This window comes from Mastomys coucha, unplaced genomic scaffold, assembly GCF_008632895.1.
Source record: "Mastomys coucha isolate ucsf_1 unplaced genomic scaffold, UCSF_Mcou_1 pScaffold21, whole genome shotgun sequence".
NCBI lineage: Eukaryota > Metazoa > Chordata > Mammalia > Rodentia > Muridae > Mastomys > Mastomys coucha.
In genome coordinates this window covers 120,228,764-120,254,311 of record NW_022196904.1, presented here as the reverse complement: position 1 = coordinate 120,254,311, position 25,548 = coordinate 120,228,764, and the positions used below count along the sequence as shown (strand labels likewise).

The 25,548-nt window shown below is 44.3% G+C and overlaps 1 protein-coding gene across 1 annotated transcript in view; it reads right to left on the bottom strand.

Moving 5' to 3' along the window:
* Positions 1 to 21,997, bottom strand: part of LOC116103093 (deleted in malignant brain tumors 1 protein-like) — a 129,544-nt gene extending 107,547 nt beyond the window's left edge. Inside the window, exons 1-5 of the mRNA XM_031388569.1 lie at positions 21,893 to 21,997; positions 12,975 to 13,073; positions 5,885 to 5,917; positions 3,358 to 3,387; positions 1,736 to 1,798 (exon numbers count right to left, since the gene is read on the bottom strand). Of these exons, the coding sequence (XP_031244429.1) occupies positions 1,736 to 1,798; positions 3,358 to 3,387; positions 5,885 to 5,917; positions 12,975 to 13,073; positions 21,893 to 21,956 (289 nt within the window). The 5' untranslated portion in view covers positions 21,957 to 21,997. The remainder of the gene's footprint in view (positions 1 to 1,735; positions 1,799 to 3,357; positions 3,388 to 5,884; positions 5,918 to 12,974; positions 13,074 to 21,892) is intronic.
* Between the last annotated feature and the right edge of the window lie 3,551 nt (positions 21,998 to 25,548).

The window sequence follows — 25,548 nt, the reverse complement described above, 5'->3', positions numbered from 1 at the left end:
AGGCAGCGTGCCTGACCCATTGGCAAGTAGTTAACAATGTTCGTGGGTTTGTAGTTCATGGTGATTTGGAGAACACAGTAATCTGAGGACTGTAGTCAGACTGATGGTGGTATCACCTCGTGGGACTTGGTGACAGCGTGAAACCTATTTGGGCATGAGTCTCATCAGCTGGAAAGGAGACTAAAGAGGTTTCTCATACAACTGTTGGGAAACTCAGAGAAGAAAACACACCTAAAACATTCGACCCCATGGAGGTAATGCTATCTAATGGAATTAGGGAAAAGCCACAAATCTAGTTTAAAATTTCTGATAACCACAGTTGAAAAAAAAAAAAGAAAAAAAACAGGAAGAATTTCTTTTTAATAATCTTATATAACTTAACATATCTAAAGCATTATCATTTAAATATTCAATCAACATTTTTAAATTTAAAAATTTTGTGTGTGTGTGTGTGTGTGTGTGTGTGTGTGTGTGATATGCACATGTTTGTATAAAGAGGCCAGAGGAGGACATCTGGTGTTTTGCTCTGTCAGTCTGCTTTATTCCTTTAAGACTGGATCTTCCACTGAACATAGGGGTAGAATAACAGCCAGCAAGCCCCAGAGATCCTCCTATCTCTGCCCCTCCCTCCACCACGTACCTCGGGGTCATATAGGTATGTGTGACTGTATCCAGCTACTAATGTAGGTGCTGGGGGTCTAAATTCAGCTCCTGGTGTTTACTTAGAATGTGCTCGCACCCACTGAGCCATCTCCCAGGACCCTAAATAACTTTTTAGAAAATAACTTCATTGAGATATAATTAACATGCTAAAAACCTGCACTGATTTCAGTGTATGCAGACTGATACATTTGGATCCGAAATACATCTGTGGAAATATCATCCTAATCAAGAGAATGAATCTGTCTCCTGCCTCCAGGTTTCCTCTTGTCCTGTGTATGTGTGTAGCAAGAATGCTTAATGAGATCTGCCCCCTTCACATATTTTAAGTACACAACACTGTGTTAACATCCTGTAGCTCTCATTCATGTTGTTACAGAAGCTTCAAGCCTGCTAGACACCAGTGTCCCATTTCCCCAATTCTTCAAAGAACCAGTGTGTTCTTGGTATACCCAGCACACCTCAGTCCTGCTAGCTGTGTTTCCAGCATTCCACAGTCACAGGAATTCTGCAAAAGGCTACTTTTCACCCAGCCTTGCCACACGATGACGTATGCAATTGTACTATTGAAATGCCAGTTACTACAGATGATGAGAGAGCATCAACTGTCATAGTGATAAATGAGGTTGGATTGTAATGGTGACTCCTGCCTCCTATGACCAGGAAGAAGTGTGCCTGGTACTCACCAGCTTGGGAAAAATTACATTTCCCTATTCCAGATCCCCCCATGACACTAGCCATGTTCCCTACTTTATTTTTTAAGTTCCAAGCATGTGAAGTGACCCATTGGTAATTTCACTGTCTCTAGCACAGTTGCATCTGTTCATCTTATGCTTCTCATTTGGGAAACAAGAAGCCCTGAGTTCCAATGTTCTTGGCAATAAAATTACAGTCAGTCGTACATAAAGTGAAGCTGGCCAGGGTTGAGTCCAAACTACCTCAGTCCCATTTCCCTCAAATCACACGACCTCAAGTGAAGCATTATTGGTAGCTGGTGGTTGTAAAACCTTTGCCCACCACCATAGACAACTGAGAAACCACAGTAAATTCAGTGATGGTGGTGATGGGGTCCTACCTGATGCAGGGGAACTCGGGGCAAGCTTAGAAGATGGCTGAGTGGAGATGGCAGCAGGCAGAACTAGAGTAAAAATGAATTTAACAGTAAGTATTTACGGTGATTCAAGGGCAGTGAGCATGCAGGGCTCCCTGTGACTTCATGTGGTATAGCTTCCCTCGACTCAAAAATGCCCACCACATAAGAGATAAAAATGCTAACCCACCTCTTAGCCACTGACTCGCTGCCCCCTAGACCCAATTGATGTTTCCTAGCCTGTCTCTGCCAGCCTTGAAGTCCAAGTGCAGGTAGTAGATGTTCTCCAGTGATGACTATATTCCCTCTAAGAATTGATCTGATGGTACAGACCTTCAAGATCTCTTATTTGTTTCTTATGTTTATTTTACTCAGTGTTTCATTACTGAGGTTTTTGTTAGTAGGTATTGTACTGTCTGTAGGCATAACACTATCTGGAGGTGCTGTACTTGTGTCTGTAGTTGTCACTCTATCTATAGGTGTCACTTTGCCTCTAGGATTGTACTAGTGTGTAGGTGCAGCAGTGTTCAGGGGTGTCAAACAGTGTTCAGGGGTGTTGTCACACTGTTGATTGTTAACAGAATCTAGAATCACCAGGGATATGGACCTGTGAGAATGATGCTATCACAGTTGCAGTCATTGAGATGGGAAGACTTGTCCATTGTCGGGGCAACATTCCCTAGGCTAGGATCCTGAACTGTGTAAGTGAAGAAGGGAGCTGAGCAGCAACATGCGGTCATCACTCTGCTTCCTGATTATTGATGTGATGTAACCTGCTGCTCCAAGCTCCTGCCGCCTTGATTTCTCCACCATGATGAACTACACTGTGAACTGAGAGCTAAAAAAAAAAAAATTTAAAAAGCCCTTTCTCTCTTAAATTGCTTCTGTCAGTTCTGTCAGAGTATTGCATCACAACAATAACAAAAAAGAAACGGAGAAACGTTTCTGCTTTGATGAATTATACCTCAAAACTGTGATCCAAAAGAAATCCCTCCTCTTTACTGTGTCAGGTATTCTGCCACAGTGATGAGAAACACTAACTCAGAAATGGCTCTTCCTTTTCAAGACCTTTCAGAATAAACATTGCCTGAATGACACTTGCTGTTGGCTAAGTGAAACCCATTTTGGATTTAGGAACTCTACAACTATAAGGCAAAACAAAAAACAAACAAACAAACGAACAAACAAAAAACCTCTACATTGTTAAAGCCATTGAACTATGACAGTTTTTTATAGATGTCATAGCAAATGCATACAATAGGCCAACATGTAAGGAAGTGAGTCTTTCTCCAAAGAAAATGTAAAACATGCAATTTACCAAAATTGAAGTGTTTAAGTAATTAATTATAAAATATATATAATGAAAACTCTTCCTAATGGTTTCTAAAGTAAAAGTAAGGTAAGCTCTTTTTAGGCAGTTAGTGAATCTATGCAGTGGCAGCCTGGAGATCTTTCCCATACAAACTCAATATCCAGGGCAGGTTAAGGTGAATCTCTCAGGGACACAACTGACCGCCTACTATTCATCTTCTCTCCTGGATTAGGTGGGCAAACAGTCTGCCCAGGGGAAATGGCAACAACAATGATGATAATAATAAATCACTTACCTGATAATATGGTTGCTGGATTTCCATCACCTGGTAATACAAGTAAATCAAGATACGTCTTACTAAATTCAGTTGAGTGGCTTTTACTTGCTGTATTTATTAGCCTAATGTGATTAGTCTGAAATACAAAGTAGAAAATCAATTCTTGGTGAAATTCAGGCTCTGGGGATTAGCAGAGTCTGAGAAATATTTGCTGAGTTGATTGCTTTGAAGATTTCCTAGGGTAAAGCCTTTACATGTGGCTCTTTGGAATAACTGAGAGTAAGTCTGTCACCACTGGAACTCAGGGCCACTTGTCTGTCCTTGACGTTGTTCTCAACTAGGCACAAAGTAAGAGGATGGTGATGTGTCCACAACTGAGATATATTCCCGGCTCGTGCTCCCCTCAGGGATGAGTGGACCCTTGGTGGACAACTCCATTAATCTTTCCTATACATGATTAGTTATTCCAAAAATAGATATTATATTATATCACATATAACAATGTATTACAATAATTTAATTATAGAAATTGATATATGATATATCATAGTTATTGTACATATCTGATTATTATATACTAATGTTGAGTTATGATGTGGTTACATCCTGAAAAAAAGACAATAAATCAAAATATCCTAGGCTAAAATATCGTAAATGAAAAGCCTTGCATAGTCCTGCGTGGTTTATCACCCAGCTCTGGGGAAGACAGGCAGTTCTCTGAGGTTTGCTGGCCTGCTAGCCCAGCCTACTAGGGGAACTCCAAACCAATAAGAGACCCTGTTTCAAAAGCAAAGTGGATGATGCTCTGAGAAAGGACATCTAGGTTGTCTTCCATGCATGTGCCCAAGCATACATGTCCACATACATACACATACATGTGTGTGCCACTCATGAGAACATACATGTACCTCCACAAAACATAACTAATGCATTTAATGTAAGTAATCTACCAAACATCAAACTTTATCAACACAGAACTCTGTAGATACTGGTTGTTTTGTATGCTATCATATGGCTGACTGGCTACCATGATTCACTGTGGCTGCCTGGTATAAGGAAAAATGATTGTATTACATGTCACTGACCTGAGGAAAGATAAAATTTAAAATACAAAACATCAAAACATGTTTTCTGTTTAATGCATGTTTCTTTCTTACAATCATGAAGTCAAGAACACAGGTCAAGGCAACATAAGTAGGGACCATCTGTATATAACTATACATAAATATATATACATATATGTATATATATAACTATATAACAATAATTATATGTGTATATCTATATTGCTATAGATTTCAAATGGTTAGTAGTAAGATGCGTGTGTGTGTGTGTGTGTGTGTGTGTGTGTGTGTGTGCCTGTGTGTGTAGAGCAAAACCAGAAAACTAGAAATATAAGGAAATAAAAAGAAAAACTATAAAATGCCCAACTGGCCCTTAGTTAATTACTGGAATTGATTGTTTAAACTCTGAACCTCTTGGCATAGGAAGGATAATGGAAATCCTGCATAATGGGATGCTCTGTGCTTGGTAAGTGGTGTTTGCCAAGAGGACGTTGTCACCCTTGGTTGTTGGTTGGGGACACATATTAGAATGCTATGCTTGTGCCTATCTCTTTTTGTTCCATAGGTTTCTACAGAGGAGCCATCTCTTGGCCCTCAGATAAAGAAAAGATAGCCTTTCTCACCAACTCCCCATCCTGGAGAGAGGGGAGAAGAACAGAGGATGGGCAAGGGATTAAAGCAAAAATACAAAGACATCTCAGATGGGAGGGAAAAAGAAGGATCCTATAGAATGTGACTGAGAAGAGAATGTTAGCATTGTGTGTTCAAAGGAACTCTGTGGGAGTGGTATTTTATTAGACATGAGGAGGAGGAGTATGGGGAAAAGGATGTTTAGGACTGAAGGAGGAACTGAGGCATGTCCTAGCTCTCTCTCTCTCTCTCTCTCTCTCTCTCTCTTTCTCTCTCTCTCTCTCTCTCACACACACACACACACACAGACAGAGAGAGAGAGAGAGAGAGAGAGAAAGAGAGGGAAAGAGAAAGAGAGGGGGGAAGAGAGAGAGAGGGAAAGAGAAAGAGAGAGAGAGAGAGAGAGAGAGAGAGAGAGAGAGAGGAGAGGAAGGACCAATGGAGCAACCTTTGGGATGTTTTGAGCATGGAGGGATGAACCAATTTTCAATCTATGTAAATTAGAGCACTGTTGCCATCCAGGAAGAAAGATGACAAGACTCTGGAGAATAGCAATCTTGGGGTTGAGAGATGCTAAAGAGTTTAGCATATACTTTGAAAGTAGAGACAGACTTTGCTGAGGTTATTAGTTAAGTAGAATGAAAAAGAAACAAGGAGGGCCTCCAATTCTTCTGCGGAAGGACACTAACTGCACAGGGAGACTGAGACTTCCTGCAGCATCAGCTCTCTACCAAGAGCTACACTCCAAGTATGGAGTATATCACACATTCTCCAAACTCAGTTTAGCAAGTGTTAAGGAATCAGTGTGAAATGAGGGTTAGTAGAAGAGCTTCCCATGAAAGTGCTCCTACCTTGAGGCCTTGCCACTGGCTCTTCACCATTTCCTGCAGGGAGAGGGGGTTAAGATTTCAGTGGCTGTTGGAATAAAGAGCTAATGGCAATTGGGTCAGATTTGTTCCCCAGTTATTGAGAGGCTGTCTCTTTATGAGATGTCTTGAAACCCTTATGATGGAACTGCCCATGGCTGCCACTATGCTTTCTGTACAAAATCCATTTCAACATCCTGAGCTCAATCCCTGAGCACTTAAATTACCAAAGCAGCACTTAAATTACCCAAACAGCAGGGTCAGTTTGTGATTGCAGTTGTGGAGACAAAGGTGCTGGAGGCATTGGTGTAAGTGCAATCTTGATCACAAGATGCACCTTGTTGGAGAGAGAGGTGGCCCTTACCTTCACAGATGACACTGGCATCTTCTCCAGGACCACAGTTATGTAGGTGCCAGCCAGCATGAGGACACTGCCCTAAAAAACTCTCTGTCCCAGTACAGTCCATCTCATCCAGCAGAAACTCCCCTGGACCATCACCAAATCGTGACTGGACTGGGGCTTCGAGGGCAGGCCCACAGTTGAGCTGTCGGCACACCACGTCGGCTTCACGTAGGTCCCACTGGTCATCGCAAACCCTGCCCCACTGGCCATGGTAGTAAACTTCTATGCGCCCGGAGCATTGTCCTGACCCATTCGTGAGCTGCAACTGTGGCCAGTCTTAAAAGTACAAAAGTACTGCTGGAGAGAAGCTACTTTATTTGGATCTCCTAGGATCCAGCCTAAATATCACACCAAACACTCACACATGTACCACATCTGAGTAGATAGCACAGGGGATCCTGTCATTAGCAGGATGTACCTGGTCCTTCTTGGCACAGAGGTCAGAGTCTAGCAGCAAAGGTGAGTTCTGCCTCATCTGGACTGAGTTAGGATTCACAGGAAGGGCTGTGAGACGTCTCGGGTACATTCAATCCTTAAGGCAGGTCCACTACCACTTCTCTAAAGTGAGTCTTTTTAATGTAAAATTAAATGGAGGTCTGCAAGCATGCCAAGTGCTAAGGAGCAAAGGTGGCTATTGGTAATGATTTGAGAGTGGGTAACCGGTAGTAGGGATAGGGATGTCTCTTCTAAATGACAAAGGACTCAAGGCTTAGAGAGGAGCAGGAAGGAGCTACTTGGTCCAAGAATACCTCTGAAGAGGGTAGAACTTCCTTCAACACAGTAAGCAAACCAAAACAAAGCGGGATAAATACACAGGGATTCTCTGGTGAAGTCGTTCTATCCAGTAAGATTCATATGATCACAGATCTACCCACTAGTTAGAAATGTGATACCCACCAAATTGAATCACACAAGGAGCTAGGAAACCTTAACTCACCACCAGGAAATGGTGTTAAGAGTTCAGCATCTAAGAGCAAAGTAAATAAAGAAAGGTCATTACTATGCAAAGAACCCACCCAAGTGCACTGGATTTGTGGTATCCCACAGAGTGGACATTAGCTGACACCGTGACTGTGTGCAGCAAGAGTGTGTTCAGTAGGATCCGGTCGGTGAAAAGTGAAAACTGATGATTTCAGGCTAGTCAGAGTCCTTTACAAATCGGATTATGTGCACAGATACACTGCCTTCCAGAAGGCAGCAGAGTCAGAGGCTTCTAGAAAAGCAGCCCTATGGTATTGCACATCAAGAGACTCAGTTGTTAAGCACATTGTCCTGGGACTCCCTTCTCTGTCCTTGCCTCAAGTTAGGAGTCTCCTTAATCAATCTAAGTTCAGTTGCATCTGTGAATTACAATCTGCCAAGCCAGATGCATTTCTCCTCCAGAATTCTCTGAAATATGTTTGGGCAACAGAACAAAGCAGTTTGAGGATGAAATACTACCTACATGATTAAAGCCAAGGAATTCACCTTTTCATTTTTCTTTCTTTTGCTGGGTCCTTCTGATGAAATCCATTGTTCTGTCTCCTGCCCTCCCCTCCCTCCCACATGGGTTATGGTAGCGAATGCAATCAAATGACTGGGGGAGCTTGTGGGTGCTCTATTAAAGACGTGCCAGGGTCTTTGCTCTTACCAACATCTCTTGAAGTTTCATTTTCTATGAGAATGTGTTCAGATTCTATGAGGAAGAGAAGGTAGAATGCAAGGTGAGTCGATGGGAGAGGGAAGATCGGCTCGCTGCTGCCCTAGCACCATTGTGCCCAGTGGGAAGCTCAGCCTAGAAGTGGTTACACGGGGCTAGTGTGGAAAGGCCAGTGCTATCTGGGAAGGAAAGTTCATCTGCCTTTGTTCAGTACTCATGGGGATGCGTGCATGTTAGTGAGAATCATGCTCAAGTCTTTCAATGAGGGTTGGTTTTCTGAGCTTCTCAGCTTGAGATTGGATCTGGAATGGCTGCAGGCTAAACAGGTGCAGTTCCTTACGGGATTTATGCTAGCTTGTGCTGGCTATTTCAAGTACAGTTTCATATTATAATAATGCAACTTTGGTCTCTCTTAGACTTGTAGAGAGAACGGGATTTCGGAGTCTCTGCTCAGGGCAGGCAAGTAAGGCTACTGTTCTCTCACTGACAAGCTAACTGCTCATTTTCACAGTTAGCATCCTTTGTCGTTCTGCCTTTACCAGGAGATGCAGGCACTTACAGAGTAGGAATGGGAGAAGAATAGGCTCTGATGGTGAGGACTTTGCTTTAAAGAAACCAGGGCAGCTCTGCTGAGGTTCTCCCTGTACTTGGGGATCTTGTCAGGTCATGGATTGTGTGTGTGTGTGTGTGTGTGTGTGTGTGTGTGTGTGTTCTGGGGAGGCTAAATAGATGGTACAGATGAGACACCTAGCAGAGCAACAAAGACAACTGTGAATGCTTACACATTTTCCTAAGGTTCAGGGAATCTTCTCCAAAGATAGTGGGCATGTTTGGAATAGGTATGGATGCCTCAGGTCCACACATGTGCTGGGTGATTTTGGTCAAGAAGGTATTCATCTTGACCTTGGTTTGTCCTTTAATTTTGGTTTCTTTATTTTCAAAACAAGGAAAATGAAACAAACCCTCCTGAGTGGTAAGGATGGAGTAGGAAGTGGATATTTGCAGAGAGCTACTTAAGCAGATAGGATTTAGGCTTTGAGGCAGTCTCTCAGGCAAAACCAGGAGCAAGGCAAAACTTGTTATTCCCAGCCTTAGAATACAAAGCATGCTATGATTCAAATTCTAATTCAACATAGCCACCAAAATAGCATATTTATAAAAAAATTTACAGGACAAACTTAATCAACTTTAATCAGTGGAAAAGACAATCAGATAAAACTGTTGGGAAGCTCAGGACCAGGTGCACACGTGGATAAGGTGTTGTAGACAATTTTTCGTATCGCTTTGAAAGTTACTATTAATCAAGTGTCGATGCATTATTAATTTATAACAGGTTTCTGAAGTCTTATCTCCACCTGCATATGCCTGATTCTAAACCTGCACTATTGCCATCTTGTATTGGAGCATTCTTTAAAAGAAAGAGCTACCCTGTGCATTGTATGAGGCTTAACTATGTCCCTGGATGCTACCACACACACCAGGGACATCCCCCAGTGTAACAATCAAAATTTCTATATGCTTCCTAGGGCACAAAATCACCTCCAGCTGAGAACAAGCACACAAAGACATACTTGAGAAGGGCTTTAACATCCCCCAAAGGAAGGTATGTGCTTGTCTAATTTGCCAACTAGGCTGTTCTCAGTACCCCTCCCCAACTCCCAAGGGGACCTGGTCCAAGCATGTGCAGCCTCAGAGGGCAGCAAAGTCCCCCTTCTGCCCACCCAGGCTGCCCGATATGAATTCTGCCTCTATAGTAGCTTCAAGGGCTCACAGGAAGTGCTTTCAAAAGCATGGAGCACAGTTCAGCCTTAAAGGATAAGAATATCCTTTAAGGAAAGGATATGCTCAGCAAAAGGATAATCAGAGGAACGATCTTCCTCCAGAAGGCTGGAGAGAAGCCTTAGGAATGCCAATTTCATGGACCAGAACTTCTCTAAACTCCCTTCAGGGGGAAGACCCTGACCAGGGCAGGGCTCATGACATCTGCAGTCACTAACAATGACATGTTGCTTCTGATAGGAATGGACATATACAAAAGGCCATTGGTCCATCCCATGGAGCCAGAGACATGTTCACTACTAAACTGACCAGACCTTCCACAGAGCATGCTTGTTAGGGGAGTATTTAACTCTTGGCCAGTGGATGGAGCCTCCCTCAGGTGCTGCTTCCTGGTAGGTTAAATCTTGTGAAATATGAGCAGAGGAGACCTGGAAAGGGGTGAACAAGGATAGAGCCTTCCTTCTTTTACCCAACTCTGCATCTTGCTCTATCAAGCACAGTTGGTTCGGCAGGGGCAGATGTACTCTGTCTCCAGGAGCTTTAGTTCTCCCATAAGCAGAATTTTGGAGACTCTGTTATTAGCAGCCTGACTCTCAGGAAATAAAGCAGGGTAGTGAGCCGGACAGTGGTGGTGCACGCCTTTAATCCTAGCACTTGGGAGGCAGAGGCAGGCGGATTTCTGAGTTCGAGGCCAGCCTGGTCTACAGAGTGAGTTCCAGGACAGCCAGGGCTCCACAGAGAAACCTTGCCTTGAAAAACCAAAAAAAAAAAAAAAAGCAAGCAAACAAACAAATAAAATTAAAAAAAAAGCAGGGTAGTGGGTCACAATGATTACTGTCACAGTGATCACTCCCATTTAATTCGAGAAACATTTAAAGATATACAAGGCCCCACTAAGCACAGAGAGATGAGTGTGGGGAGAGGACCAGTACAGGGTTACCCAGCGGTGCCTTCCTGTAGTCCCTCAGGGCCCACAATTTGAAGGTCCCTATCCTTTGGCACTCTGCTGTCTCTGTCCTGAAATCCATCATAGCTCTCACACTGGGACCCACAAATCACATAATCCTGCGGCTGGCCTGAGTGTTTTCCTGTCCAGTCTGTCCTCCTCCCAGTGTTACTGTTGGCCACCTATGTGGATGCAATTAGACTGGAGTAGAATAAGAGGCCCACATCCAGCTTCTTCCCAAAGCCCATGAAAGAGAAGCTCCACACAAGTGTCATTCTGAAGGTGCCAGGACCACGAGCTGACAGGGCTTTTGATCCCACGTGACAGTATGTTACAGAGGCTTCTTTTGGTCGGGGAGAAAGGGATAATGATTGGATGGTGTAAAAAAATCAACTCTTGGAAAAGATGAAAATAATTTACCAGAGCAGATGACACCAATGTCTTCCTCGTGCCCACAGTTGTGGATGAACCAGCCAGCGTGGGAGCACTGCCCCAGGGAGACCTCGGTCCCAGAACACTGCACGTCATCCAGAAGAATGGAGCCAGAGCCCTGGCCAAAGTAGGCCTCTCCCAGGGTGGACACGGCAGCCCCGCAGCCCAGCTGACGGCACACGACCTGTGCATCCTTCTTGTCCCACAGATCGTCGCACACTGTGCCCCACACACCTTCAAAATACACCTCCACTCGGCCAGAACACCTGCTAGAACCTTCCACGAGCAGCACGGGAAGCCAGTCTTTGGGAGAAAGGTTCCCCAACCCCACCTGAGTGTTAGTGAACAGAGTCACTTCCCTACCAGCTTCCCGGAAGTCCCACCCATGTTCCCAGCACTTGGTTGAACCCTTTACAGTGATTCTGAATCTTCCTAAAGGACCCTTTAATACAGTTCCTCGTTTTGTGGTGACCCCAAACCATAAGATTATTTTGTTGCTACCTCATAACTGTAATTTTGCTACTGTAATAAATCATAATGTAAATATTTGATATGCAGGATATATGATATATGACCCCTGTGGAGATCGTGAACCACTAGTTGAGAACTGCTGCTTTACATGGATTATCTTTATAAGGGACACGGTCCCATTATACCACGGAGGAACAGGTGACAGTAGAAACAGCTTCCTGGTGTCAGAGCATTTGCTAATGAGGACCAGAATGGGGCCCCTTAGGTCTCCCTAAAGTCCTCATTTGGGATAGAGCTATCCATAAACAAGTTTAGGTCCTGCTGGGATGGGAAAGCCACAGGGCTTTGCTTTGTCCGGTTCAGTCCCTTTTCATTCCCAACTACCACCCACTCCAGTAAGGACATCTTCATTTAAAAGAAGACAGAAACTGTCCAGACTGGCTGCTTGATATTTCAGTGTAAGAACTTGGATTCTTGGGTCATTTCCACTGTGCCCTGTGTTGCCGGGAAAGGCAAATGCCTGGGGAGTGCATACAGAGTGCATTCTGCACCAGACAGCTCTGCCCTCTGCTGGCACCCAACACTCCCAGTTTTATCTGCCTGCACTTTGCTGAACAGCAGCCTACTGGCTCACCCAGGGTTCTCAGGGGCAGCAAGCTTTGCTAGGACAGTGGATAGAAAATAACCAAAGGTGGGGCTTTGCTGGGTCAGCCGCTAGCTATGCCGCCAGTGTATGTGGGGCCACTTAGATTCCGCTTTCCTCATCTGTAAAAGAAAGCAGTGCTCACCTTAAAGGGTGATCATGAGCCAAATACAGGTGTAGTGCCTGGCACAGGGGGAATACTCCGGAAAAAATTTTATTATCTCCATTTTGTGAGCCAATAGCTAGATAGATGAGGTCCGTTAGACATTTCCAATACTGCCGAGGGAAAGCTCTGGCAGGCAAGGCGGTGGTGGTGGGGGGGGATGATCTCTTGGTAACTCTCCTCTTTCCAGTCACCAGAGAGCAGGATTTCAAAGTGTGGCCCTTGGATAGGATCTGCTCCCATCTCTAACAAGAAAGCTTGTTAAATATGGAGGTTCTGGGGTACATCCATGTCTAAGGGTAAGGCCCAAGACTCTGCATATTCTACAAGTTCTTGAGTGGTTGCCTTGTGCCCCACCATTTAAGAACATTCTTCATGATTAATGCCAAGAACCAAGAAGGCAGAGAAGGCTCTGACAGTATCTCTGTCTTGTTGGGCACAAAGAATATTGGGGTGTGTTTATGTCTGAGGATGAGAGACTCATCCTACTGAGTGTGGACTGTCCATCCCCAGGGGCTTTGGTGTCTTCCCATCTCAATGTCCCTTCTCCGCTTCCCCCTCCTTCTGCAGGCTGTGGGCATTGTCTGGCTAGGACTTACCTTCTAGCTGCTCCTCAGACCAACCTTGGATGGGGCTTCTCTTAGTCCGTTCCTTTCCCAGCCTTGTTCCAGATCCTCTGATGTCCTTCCTGTAACAAGCTGAGATACACCAGCCATGTAAGAGCCTTGTAGGGACCCTGAACACAGCTAATCCAGGCCTCATGGAAACTTCCTGGGTCTTGCTCCAAATTCACCAATCCCCAGACAGATGCCAATGGGAAAGGACCAGGTGCTCTGGAACCCATTTTCCTTAAGCTTCTGCTTTGGAGTATACTTGGTTTAAAGTGCTCCTCAGTGTCATTTCTTTGTTAATTTCAGTTATTTTGATAATGGGGCAGCCAGTATACTTTGATATGATTCTCTAACTGTCTGTAGCTAGTGTTGTATTTTCTTTAAAAAGTTGATACATAAATTCTACTATGCTCGTAGTTAATTCCATGTTTCTAACATTTCTTGGACTGTCTTTTTCTTTTAAAGATTTATTTTGTTTATTTTATGTGTATGAGTACACTGTAGCTGTACAGATGGCCAGAAGAGGGCGTCAGATCTCATTACGAGTGGTTGTGAGCCACCATGTGGTTGCTGGGATCCAAACTCAGGACCTTCGGAAGAGCAGTCAGTGTTCTTACCCACTGAGCCATCTCGCCAGCACATTGGACTGTCTTTTAAAACAATTTTTTTCTTTCTAAAAAATCTATTCTTAGGAATTTTATTATCCTTTTTCATTTGAATAGATCTTTATGGTTGTTTTTCCTAATTTTAATTTTTTTAAAAAAATTCTTTCTTCCTTTCTCTCTTCCTTTCTCTCTTTCTTTCTTTCTTTCTTTCTTTCTTTCTTTCTTTCTTTCTTTCTTCCTTCTTTTCTTTCTTCCTTTCTTTATTTCTCTCTCTTCCTGCCTCCCTCCCTTCCTTCCTTCTTCCCTTCCTTCCTTCCTTCCTTCCTTTCTTCCTTCCTCCCTTCCTTCCTCCCTTCCTTCCTTCCTTCCTTCCTTCCTTCCTTCCTTCCTTCCTTCCTCCCTTTTGTATGATGATGTCACTCTATATGGCCATGGCTGGCCTTTTGCAGACCAGACTGACTTGAATTCACAAAATCTGCCTATCTCTGCCTCTCAAGCACTGGGATTAAAGGTCTGGCCCCGGTTTTTGTCTTTTTAAGGTAGATTTGGTTAATAAAAAGATATTTGTTTTCTGTTCAGAATAAACATAGCAGAGTTGTTTTGCTGTTGCTGTTTTGTTTTATTTTAAACTACCTCATGACTCTTCCTGGACAAGAGCAATAACTTTTCTCTAACATCATTAATTGCAAGCCGAGACTATCCCCCACAGCAATCCCCCTGGTGAATCCATCTGTCCCTCAGCCCATATCTCTGCTGTAGCCATTAAAAGGTGACTCCCTGCTCAGTAGCCAACCAAGAACCCAGTCCTACAGTGATGTAGGTCAAGGTACTTTTACAATAGTCTAATTAATTGCCAACCATCAGTTAGGCGTGCCCGCTGTGCTTTGACATTGATAATGCCCTGGAACTTATCAAGTGACCCAGTCATTTTGTCCTCTTCACAGATGAATAACCAGATGAGGTAGTATACAGCCCACTGAGCAGAGGTATAAATTAGGCAGCAAGAAGAGACTACAGAGATCGCTAAGGCTCCTGAGAGTCCGGAGTTGGGACTGCTGGCCTTTATTCAATGCTCATGGTGTGCCCCCGCCCAACCCCATCTAAGCACTATCTATTCTCTATTCTGAACTGACTTAGAGAGGTTCTACCATCTTTCCATTCCCATTTCAAAGGTAAGAAAACTTAGGACACACAGAGCCAAGAAAGTTCCCCAGACCCACGGCTGACAAGAGGGAATCCCTTTGTTTGGTTCTGGGCGACATTCAGCCTTGGCAGCACCTGGCCTCCCTAGCACCCTCTTCATCTTGTCCACGATCCATGGCTTAGTTTTGACTCCTCTTCTTCTCCCTGACCCCACATTCCGCTACATCAGTTCAGGTCTTCCATTTTCCATTTCCCCAGTCTTTCCCATCCCCTCTGGACTATGTCTTACTATGTATCTCCAGAACAGCCTCTAACTTGATATCCTCCTGCCTCAGCCTCCTGAGGGATGAGACTACAGGTGTGTGCCATCCTGTCTGGCACCAATTACTTTTCATTAAAAATATTAAACCTTTGTGTATATATCAAGCCTTAGCTCTCTTTTGAGGCAACGTATCAATCACTAAGTAGCCCTGGCTGACCTGTCTAAGATTTCAAGACTGGCCTTGAAATCATAGGGATCTGCCTTCTAACTGCTGGGATTGAATCCAGATTCAACATTTTGAAAGAATTATATATTCATTATCACATTAGAAACCATCTAGTGTGTGCTGATTAGGCTCAGCAAGGTGACCTGGATTGTAAGTGGTCATGGGAAGGAAGAAAGAGAGGGAGGGAGGGAAAGAAAGAAAAAGGAAGGGAAGGAGGGAGAGAGGGAGGAAGAAAGAAAGGAGAAAAGGTCTCTACTGCTGTTGTATAAAAACATGGCATCCAGAGTAAGGAAAGATATGTGTGCATATGCACATGCATGTGTGTGTGTGTGTGTGTGTGTGTGTGTGAGAGAGAGAGAGAGAGAGAGAGAGAGAGAGAGAGAGAGAGAGAGAGAGAGAGTGAGAGCGTGTATATGACTGTGTGTATACTGTCATTCTTTCACTTTCCCTAATTTAATTTCTCTTGCATTCTCGTCCGTGTCACCTGGCTATTCGCCCTCCCAAAGCCACATAATCTTCATTTTGATAACTATACTAGGCCCTAATTATCTACTAGATAAAGATCAAAGTTCTTAGCCGGAGTTCAAGACCCCTCTGTAATTAGACCACAGCTTCCTTCCCAGCTCCTGTCTTATTGGTGGGTTGTCCTTCCTCTCAGAAAGAAGCCCCATTCTGTCCATCTCTAGTCCTTCTCTTGAACTACTAAAATTCCCACATCTGAACACAGCCAATCGGACACGGCCAACCCTAAGTCCGTGGCTGTGGCTCTAGATGCAAATGGGCAAACTGATTGAGGTGGCGCGAATTAACCCAAGTAAAACAGGTGCTCTTTGCTATACTCCCTGAGACAGGAAAGCTAAACGTCAAGTTCCCGGGGATGCTAGCCATGCAGACATCATTCGTTTCCTGGGATAATCACTGATCCAGTGGCCTAGGGAATGTGCAAGAAACACCCAGGAAGCTTCTAAACAGTTGACTCACCAAAGGAGGCAACTTGAAATGCTGCTTTCATGCAGTAAAATGGGCCCCACTTTTCCCTTACTCGTTACCAAACCTGGAATCCCAGTTACGATGTCTTTATGTGTGAGAATGGGAAAGAGAGAAGACCATTTTGTCCTTGGTAATATTTAATCATATCCTTTAAATACATTTCCCAAGGCTGTAAAGTGGGATAGACAGTCTGCTTGCTGAAAATACGCAGCGTGATCAGTGGAATGTTGAGTAGAACTGCAAGGTAAATGGAGGCAGGTTGGGTAAGGTGTTGAGTGTGAAGCCAAATGTGTTAGAGGAACAGGCTAAACTTCAAGGTGGGGGAGGCTACAGGTGGGGAAGAGGGAACATATTCCTGAAGCTATGGTGGCAGTGGGAGAGGAGAAGGAGTGTGTGAATGAGCTGCCCAGTGAGTCATGCAACTGGTCAACTAAGAGGAGGGACAAGAAAGACTCAGAGTACAGCCACAGGGCCAGTGTCTGTGTTTGGAGTGTTAGACACAGGGAAATCTGGAGACCTGGATAGGTTATATGATTAGAAATGATTTTCAGGGGTCAGGAAGCAGACTGAACCATTGTAGGTAAATGATTAGACTGTCCAGTCTAAGATGAGTCAGGCCACAGAAAGAACCAATGGCTGAGCTCATAGACACTAACCAGACTGGTGCCATTGGCTCAGAAAGTAAGGCCTAGGGACCATCTTCCCCTCAAAAGAGCAATGCCGGGGGTAGGATAGGGCCAGGAGGTAAGGAGAGGATCTATGACTACCTGGACAGAGTCTGCTGTGGAGAAAAAGTGACGTTCCAGGAGGGCCCTAGCAAGGAGGATTAAGCCAACTGCTGGTCTGTTATCTTGCTCTTTGAGTCAGTTTCTCACTATATAGTCCAGGCTGGCCTCAGACTTACAGTCCTGCCTCAGCCTCCTGAGTGCTAAAACAGGTGGTCACTACCAGGTCTAGCTGTAGTCTTTGTACAGGGAGATGGGCGCTATTGCTGGAGTCTGAGCCTAGGGCCATACACAGGCCAAGAATGTACTCTACTACCGAGCTACACCAGCTCCTGGTCTTTCATATGGAGAACTGACAATCTCCCAATCTTAAGTAAGGCATACTGCCTCTCTGCATGTTCCCAGCCTCAAGCTGTCCCCACCCCTCCTCTACAGAACTCCAGGGCAGCCAGCAGTAGGGGAAAGTGGGGTTTTGCCTGCTTGATTCAGACTATTGTAGGAAACATGAATTGAGTCTGGCATGAGGGGAGATCTGAGGACTAGACATGGAGATAATGGATACCCGAGGAAGGAGGAGTGGATGAGGACAATAGGGCTTTCTTTGGGACAGGAATAAGGGGGAAAGTGTTTGAAGCAGGTTGGTCATGTGTGGTGAGCATGTGTGAATGATTGTGTATGGTGAAAGTGAACTTGTGATGTGTATGTGTGAATGAATGGAGAGAGAATGTGGGTAAATGTATGTGAATATATGTAAGAGGCATGTAGACAGATTTGAAAGTATAAGTGTGTGTGTGTGTGTGTGTGTGTGTGTGTGTGTGTGTGTGTGTACTAGTTAGTAATGTCAGTATGACCTAAGCTAGTCATCTGAGAGGAGGGAACCTCAACTGAGAACTTGCCTCTATAAGATGGGGCTGTAAGCAAGCCTGTAGGACATTTTCTTAATTAGTGATGAACGTGGGATGGCCCAGCCCATTGTGGATGGTTCCATCCCTGGGCCGGTGGTCCTGGGTCCTATAAGAAAGAGGGCTGAGCAAGCACGCCTCCATGATTTCTGCATGGTCTCCTGCCTCCGGGTTCCTGCCCTGATTAAGTTCATGCCCTGACTTCCTGCAGTGGTGAACTGTGATGTGGAACTCTAAGGTGAAATAAACCCTTTCCTTTCCAAGCTGCTTTTGGTCACGATGTTTCATCACAGCAATAGAAACCCTGACTGTGTTGTGAATGTGTGCATGAGTGTTTGGTAATGTAAGTGTGAGCACTTATATCTCACATCCTCATTGCATTCAGCAGGGCAGTGTGACATTTGCTTAGCATTTAACCAGCGGTCCATGGGACAGCAGGGATGGCATCCTTCATCAGCACAGGTGAAAGAAGTGTCAGTTGATGACAATGGAATGTGTAGAGACTGTTTCCTATTTAAGTTGGAAAGAGGTGTGAACTGAAGCATCCAGAAAAATTAGGGCACTAGCGCTGAAGAGCATACAAGGCTGGCTAGAATGTCATGACTGAATAGTCAGAAGGTTGAAGATCCAAAGTCAAAATTATTTTGAGCTATTTTTAATCCCCTCAACAGCCATTTATCACCTACCTTCTGCATTTGACTCAACATCCTTTTTGAATATCAGACAACCCCTATAAAATAGTCTTAGCAGACCACTAGCTTCCATCAACTCAAAAGCTAGGCATGTCATCAGATATCACCTGAGACCTATAGCAGAGATTCCCCCCTGAGTTAGAACTGGCCCACATTCTATCTCCAGCAGCCTTCATAGAAGGCCACCAAGTTGCCCTTTGCATCTTTCCTGTGAACTGCACCAGTAATACCCAAGGCTCCGGTGATCTACAAGTTCCACAAATCCCTTCTATCATTAAGTGACCTTCAGGGAGCTGCATTACCTCCCTGGGTGGTTGTTCTTAGAAGGTCACACTGGTCCCATTGTCTGTTAGGCTCTTGTGCAATTGCCAGGAGCTTGGCAAAGCCTGTTGCGCCATATCCTGTCTCTAATCTTTGGTTCCTGGAAGCTCAAGCCCCTCCACCCCCACCCCTCCACCTGAAAGCTGTAGAATGACATAAACATTTCAGGGGAGAGGTGTGGCAGAGCATGGACAGGGACAGAAAGGTCTCAAGGGTACTGAGATAAAGGAGGCACCAGGGCTAGGGATAAAACAGTCCCATTGTTAAGTGAGACTTGCAAGAACTGTCTACCAGATTGGCTGAGCTGCATAATTATCTTTGTATTTGCAGAACATGGGTAAAAGAATATATATATATATATATATATATATATATATATATATATATATATAAAATCCTCTTATTTTTAGTTTTGGAGAAGCTTGTGGGCAGAGGGGGCCCAGGGTCTGATATTCTTGCTCATTGATTTCCAATGTACGAAGTGAGTCTCAGTGGTGCTGGGAGCTGTGCTGCAGCATGGGACCACAGAAGAGCAGTGTGTTCTACTGAACACGGTGGACAGCTCTAGCCCTGAGCAGGAGGTCAGCCAACACCAAAGAGGACAGAGGTCAGGAAGAGAGGAGAGCTGTGCCCAGGTTTTAGACTTGAGTTTCAGTGAGATGAGAGGTGGGGCTCAGGCGCTCAGGGTAGGCCCAGGACCACAGTTGATTCTTTACTGGGGGACCCATGCTGCTGTTCCCTGTTTTGCAAGGGAGCTTCCAGAATACATTCTTAAGAGAACCACTCCCCACCCCCAACCCCGACCCTGAAGCTCTCAGAAATCATTACACTTGTCCCAGACTGAGATCTTTCTATATCCCACCCCTCCATCCATGCTAAATCCTTTCTACACTCGATTCCAAACAGGCCTGGTCATACCCTAGGAGCACTGCCCAAAAGAAGCCCCAGCTGTGGCTAGGAGCAGATCTTATTGGGGTGCCTCTGGACTAGGCCAGGAGTCATGCTCACCCAGGCTTTGGTTGACATCCCCAAAGCCAGCACTATCACTTTGAATGAGATCAACCTCAACATCATCTTTAGATGGAGCTAGAATGATTGGCTAGAACTCCGAATTCTCACAGAACACTCTAAAAGTTCTCATGTGTCATGGAACTCCATACGTTACACATAGCATTGGTAGAGTTCATAAGTCCCCAGTGTTTACCTATCCTGCTTTCTATTCATGGAGGAAGAAAGAAAGCTTCCCTTTTTTGCTATATTTGGAAAGTTGAATCTATTACTTGAGAACTACTACTGAGGGGCTGGGGAGGTAACTCTGAGGTTAAGAGTACTCCTGCTGAAGACTGGAATTCAGCTCCCAGCACATGCACTGAGCTGCTCACAGCCCCTGTTACTCTAATTCCAGGGGATCTTACTTCTCTTCTACCTTCTGGGGGATTGTGCTCAGGTGCATGCATCCACACAGAGACACAAACATACAATGAAAAGAAAAAAAGAAAAGGAAAGAGCTATTGAAATATTGAAATAGGGGACTATTCCAATTTCTTAGGGGACTTGGAAAATGGAGAAGTCATGGCTAAGGAAATCTGAGATTCAATAATTTTACCTCCTCATTTAAGATGTACAATTTGTAACCCACAACATATATAGCAGCAATTAAACGGAGCACTTTCTGTGTCTGAGGGACCCTTCAAAGTCCCTTAGTCTTTTACTTACACTTCATTAATCTACCTAATAATCTCATATGTCATGCCCCTTTGTAGGAGAGGGCATAGAAGCGTGAGGATTCAAAACTTGTTTCAAGTTTCTAGGACTAGAAAGTGCTTGCTAGGTAGCAGTTCTCAACCTTCCTAGTGCTGTGTCCCTTTAATACAGTTCCTCATGTTGTGGTGACCCCAACCATAAAATTATTTTTGTTGCTATAATTTTGCTATGGTTATGAATCATCATGTAAACATTTGTGGCTTTGATGGCCTTAGGTGGCCCCTGAGAATGGGTAGTTTGACCACCAAGGGGTAAAGACCCACAGGTTGAGAACCCCCACTAAATTGTTGTGTCTTTAACCTGTATTCATGTATTATAGGACATGTGGATTCAAAAGAAAGCATAAAGCACCCAAGAAATCATTCATTACACTGTTCCTTATACTCCAGAACAACTTAATGTTTTTAAATACTAGGAATATTGCATAAACATATGCATACCATTATCTATAATAAGTTATTTGTTCTTAATTTATGAATTATTATGAAATCACAAGTATTTTCAAATATTCATTTGTTTACTTTCTCACCTATACTCATGAAAATTGAGCAATAAAAGACTTTAACATTTTCTCCCAAAGCCACTGAACAATGATAAAAATAATCAAGATTATGTAAATGTTTCAAATCAATCTCAAATGAAATTAAAACTTCCCTAAGCAGACCAGTAGAGAATACATGTTAAAACCAACAATAGCAAAAGGCTTAATCTGGTTTTTATAAAGTACAGATTTTTCAGAGTAGAAATCTTTACAAGTCAGGTCCATGTAATTTTGTGTCATATCAAATATTTCAAGACAGGAGGTTTTATTGACATGTTACAGATCTATTCAACACTAGAAAAGAAATACCAACTATAATTCAATACTCTTGGTGAGTGCTAAACACCAAAACTTGAGCACATGAACCAAGGAACACGTCAAAGTTCCTTGCTGGCTCATCTTGGCCAATAGCCCTTCTTTATTTCCCTCCAGAAGCCTACAAACAGAGCCACAGTCCATAAAAACAATAAATTGACTAATGCTTTGTTCACAGAAAACAAATCTTTCATAAAACATTTGACTCAACATCCATAAACCGGATCAAGGTGATGTGCAGCTGATCATAGCAGCGGTCAACAGAGGTCAGATTATGTTAAAGAGAGTAATTGCTCCCTTTGTGTTGACTTAATTTTAAGCTGGTGCATCAAGAGGACAAGAGATAAAACCACACTTTCTCTCTCCAGTCTGTCACAAGGCATTAGCTGTGTACAGAGCCCTGGGGCATTAGCTGTGTACCTGCTTCAGGTAGAATCGCAGCGTGGAAGAACAGCAGCCAAAGTAGGCGGGCGTGGCAGCCCATGTTGGGAGGGCTTCCAGCTACTGGCTAGCCTCAAGTTCCAGCTTTATATTCTCTTCAGGCTCCCTGGTGGGAGTGGCCTGGAAACTATGTGCTCTTCTCCAGCTCGAATTGGCAGGCATCCGGAGCAGGGCACAACAATGAATGCATTTGCCTTGGCATCTTGCATGTTTGTTCTGGGGAGCAAGAGTGATTTGGCCTATTAGATACATTCTATCAGAACAACTGGAAGTCGATGTCAGAGAAGAGAAATGTTAAACAGTGTGCTGGCACCTGGCCAGGCAGATAGTACCCTCTAGGCCATCATCAAAGAGAAGCTACCAGGAGCCGAGATTTCACCTAAGGTATTTCTTTGTAACAAATGGCCAGTCCCAATGTAAGAGGCCGCTAGAGCCCTGCCTATCCCTCAATGCCCACATCTTATCTACCTCTCTCCTCCTCTTGAAATTCCCCATTGGTCTCCAGCTACACTTACGCAATCAATCTTCTAACTCCCATGTTGCTCATAGAGTGTGCGTCTTACAACACTCAGCACATTGTGCATTGGTTATCATTGCTTACATTCCAGTCTGATTTCCTCCATGGGCCTGTTCTAGTTTGCTTCCCATTACTGCAATAAATACCACGATCCAAAGCAACTGGGGGTAGACAGGGTTTATTTTATCTTAAAGCTTATAGTCTATCAGTGGGGAAAGTCATAGCAAGAACTCAGGCAGGGCAGGAACTTAGAGACAGGAACTAAAGCAGAGGTCATAAAGGAATGATGTATACTAACTCCGCTTTCTTATACAACTCAGGACCACCTTCCCAGGTGGGGTAGCACCACCCAAAGTGAGCTAGGCTTTCGAACATCAATTGTCAATCAAGACAATGCCCCATAGGTTGCCCTGCAATCCAATCTGGTGAATACAGTTTATTTCAGTTAAGGTTCTCTCTTCCCAGGTAAAACTGTAGCTTGTGTCAAGTTGACAAACACTAACTATCACAGGCCTATAAGCTTTATCAAAGGGAGGGAGTCTCTTCATATTGTTGTAGTCTTATTTATGACATGCTTAGCACAACGCCTTCTACTTGAACATCTGTCAGATTTTCATTGCTGCTTCCTTCCTTCCCAGGTGTGTTCTCTCTGCCTGAATCAGTAATCTTCCAGAATCTCTAAGAATCCTCTGCCTCAAGTCTTCTCATTCGCCACACACCTTCTAGAGCCTATCTAACTTACATTCCTGTATATAGAACGAGAATAAAGGACTAGAATGTTCTGTGGACTTGGGCCAATGCATCATGAAAAGGAATAGCAAGAGACCATTCTCCAGATCTCGAAGCTTCTGTCTTACTTTTAAGGCCAGCTGGGTGACTCAAATGTCTTAGTCACCATGTCCATTTGAAAGAGCTGGGCTTCCACTGTGCATGCTATGCTAAAAAGTGACCAGCTCTACACATAGGTAGGTCAGAAACAGGACCACAAGCGAGAAGGTTTGAAAGGTTGGGTCTCAGGCTCAAAGTTTAGCTCAGGGCAGAGTGTTTGCCTAGCAGGCAGGAAGCCCTGGGTTCCATCTCCAGCGCTGCGAAATATAGAAACAAATGCTTTTGAAAAAGCCTTCGATCCTGTGTCTGACACCGTGACGTGGTACAAATCAGCTTAGACTCCCACAGCCTCAGCTCCCTCATGTGAGAGAGTAGCTCACAGCATCTGCCAGGAGGGCAGAACATAATTCAGTCCCTGGCGAGACATAAAAGATGTGCACAGGATGGAAACAGTAAGTCCACTCTCTCTTCTTGGTGTTGTTTTGAGATAAGATGTTACTCTACAGCCCAGGCTGGCCTCAAAATCATGGTAATCCTCCTGCCTCAGACTTCTAAGTGCTGGGACAACAGCATTTTTTTCCAAAACTACTTACCAATAGAAATCCTGTTTAGAAATTTTGAGATATTTTTTTTTTACCTTATAGTTCTCAATGCTATTAAGCCAGTGAATAAATTCAAAGTTAACCAAGCAGGAAAAGGCTTAGGTAGGGAGGGGTGTTTAGTCAGACATAACTGTGGTTAATATGTTTCACAGGCCTACAAAGGATCTCTGGGGTTTTTCTGGATCAACCGGTCTTTGAAGGTCTCAGGCTAGAAGATTCACACACTGACTGCACTGCAAAGTCACATCCTTGTCAAGCACGCCCTGATGAATCCAAGATTACCTATTGCTTCCTCTATCCCTCCCTTCCTTTCTTCCCTCCCTCCCTTCCTTTCTTCCCTCTCTCCCTTCCTTCCTTCACTCCCTCCCTTCACTCCCTCCCTTCCTTCCTTCACTCCCTTTCTTCCTTCCCTTCCTCCCTCCCTCCCCTCCCTCCCTTCCTTCCTTCCCTCCCTCCCTTCATTCCCTCCCTTCCTTCCCTCCCTCCCTCCCTCCCTTCCTTCCCTCCCTCCCTCCCTTCCCTCCTTTCTTCCCTTCCTTCCTTTCCTCATTCCCTCCCTCCCTCCTTCCTTCCTTTTTTCTGTCTGTCAGGAAGCATCAGGCAGGCTGTGGCCCTGGATTTTGGCTCCTGTTCACACTGCCATCCACACTACACATGTTTAGTCATGTATTATCTTCGGACATGATCATCTGTCTGTGTCCAAGCTAGCAGAGACATCCATATCTCACTGCAGTTCTGGGGGGCATGGGGCTTGCTATCTTCAGCATCTTATTCTTGACTTTCATACCACGTCAGATATGGCTTTCTAACACAGCCCCCATGCTCAGTCCCTCTCCCTCCTCTGACTCTCTCATTTTCTGGGGAACTGATCCACTTCAGGGTTTCCCTGACTCTCTGTCCCCTTTCTCTTACCTTTCATCCTGCAGGACAACAGAGCACTCTGGCAAGAGTGGCATCTCCCAATTCAGATCCCCAACTCATCTGTGTGTTATGATGTTCTGTGAGCATCAGAGACCTACCAGTATCAACCATTTATTCCATTCCTGCCCACTGGACATTTATATTTCTTTTGTTACAAGATAGACATGACATTTCTTCCACAGTTTCCTACTTCACATCCTCACACTAAGTCTGGTGCTTTTGCTTTCTAGTGCCATTGATCCCAGAAGTGATGCAGGGCAAGATAAGGCAGGGGGAAAGCTAGATGGTTCATTGTGATCCCTCTAGAAGGGAGTTAGGGTGTCACATCAGCTGGGCCTGAGATGGCAGAATCTGCCATCTGTACCATTTCAGCTCTCGGTGCTTTCTGACTTCCAAACAGGACAGTGACAGAGATCTCATGGAGTTGTAAATCATAGAAAACAAGTGAGGTAGGGTTGGGAGATAGCTCAATTGTTGAAGTACTTGCCTTAAAGGAATAGATACCTGACTGAATCCCCAGAACCTACTTTTTTAAGTGAGAAAAACAGTCAGGCACAGTATGTGTGTTTGTGACCCCAGCACTGGGAAGGCAGACAGCAGACCTCTGGGGCTTGCTGGCCAGGCAGCCTAGCCCTGTCAGGAAGTTCTGGATCTTGCTTCAAAAATACCCAAAGCTTGGCAGAATAAAGAAATAACAGCAAGTGGGAGAGGGCGGAGTGGCAGGCATGGGGAAGTGGGAGGCAACAGGGGTTTGTTTTTGTTGTTTT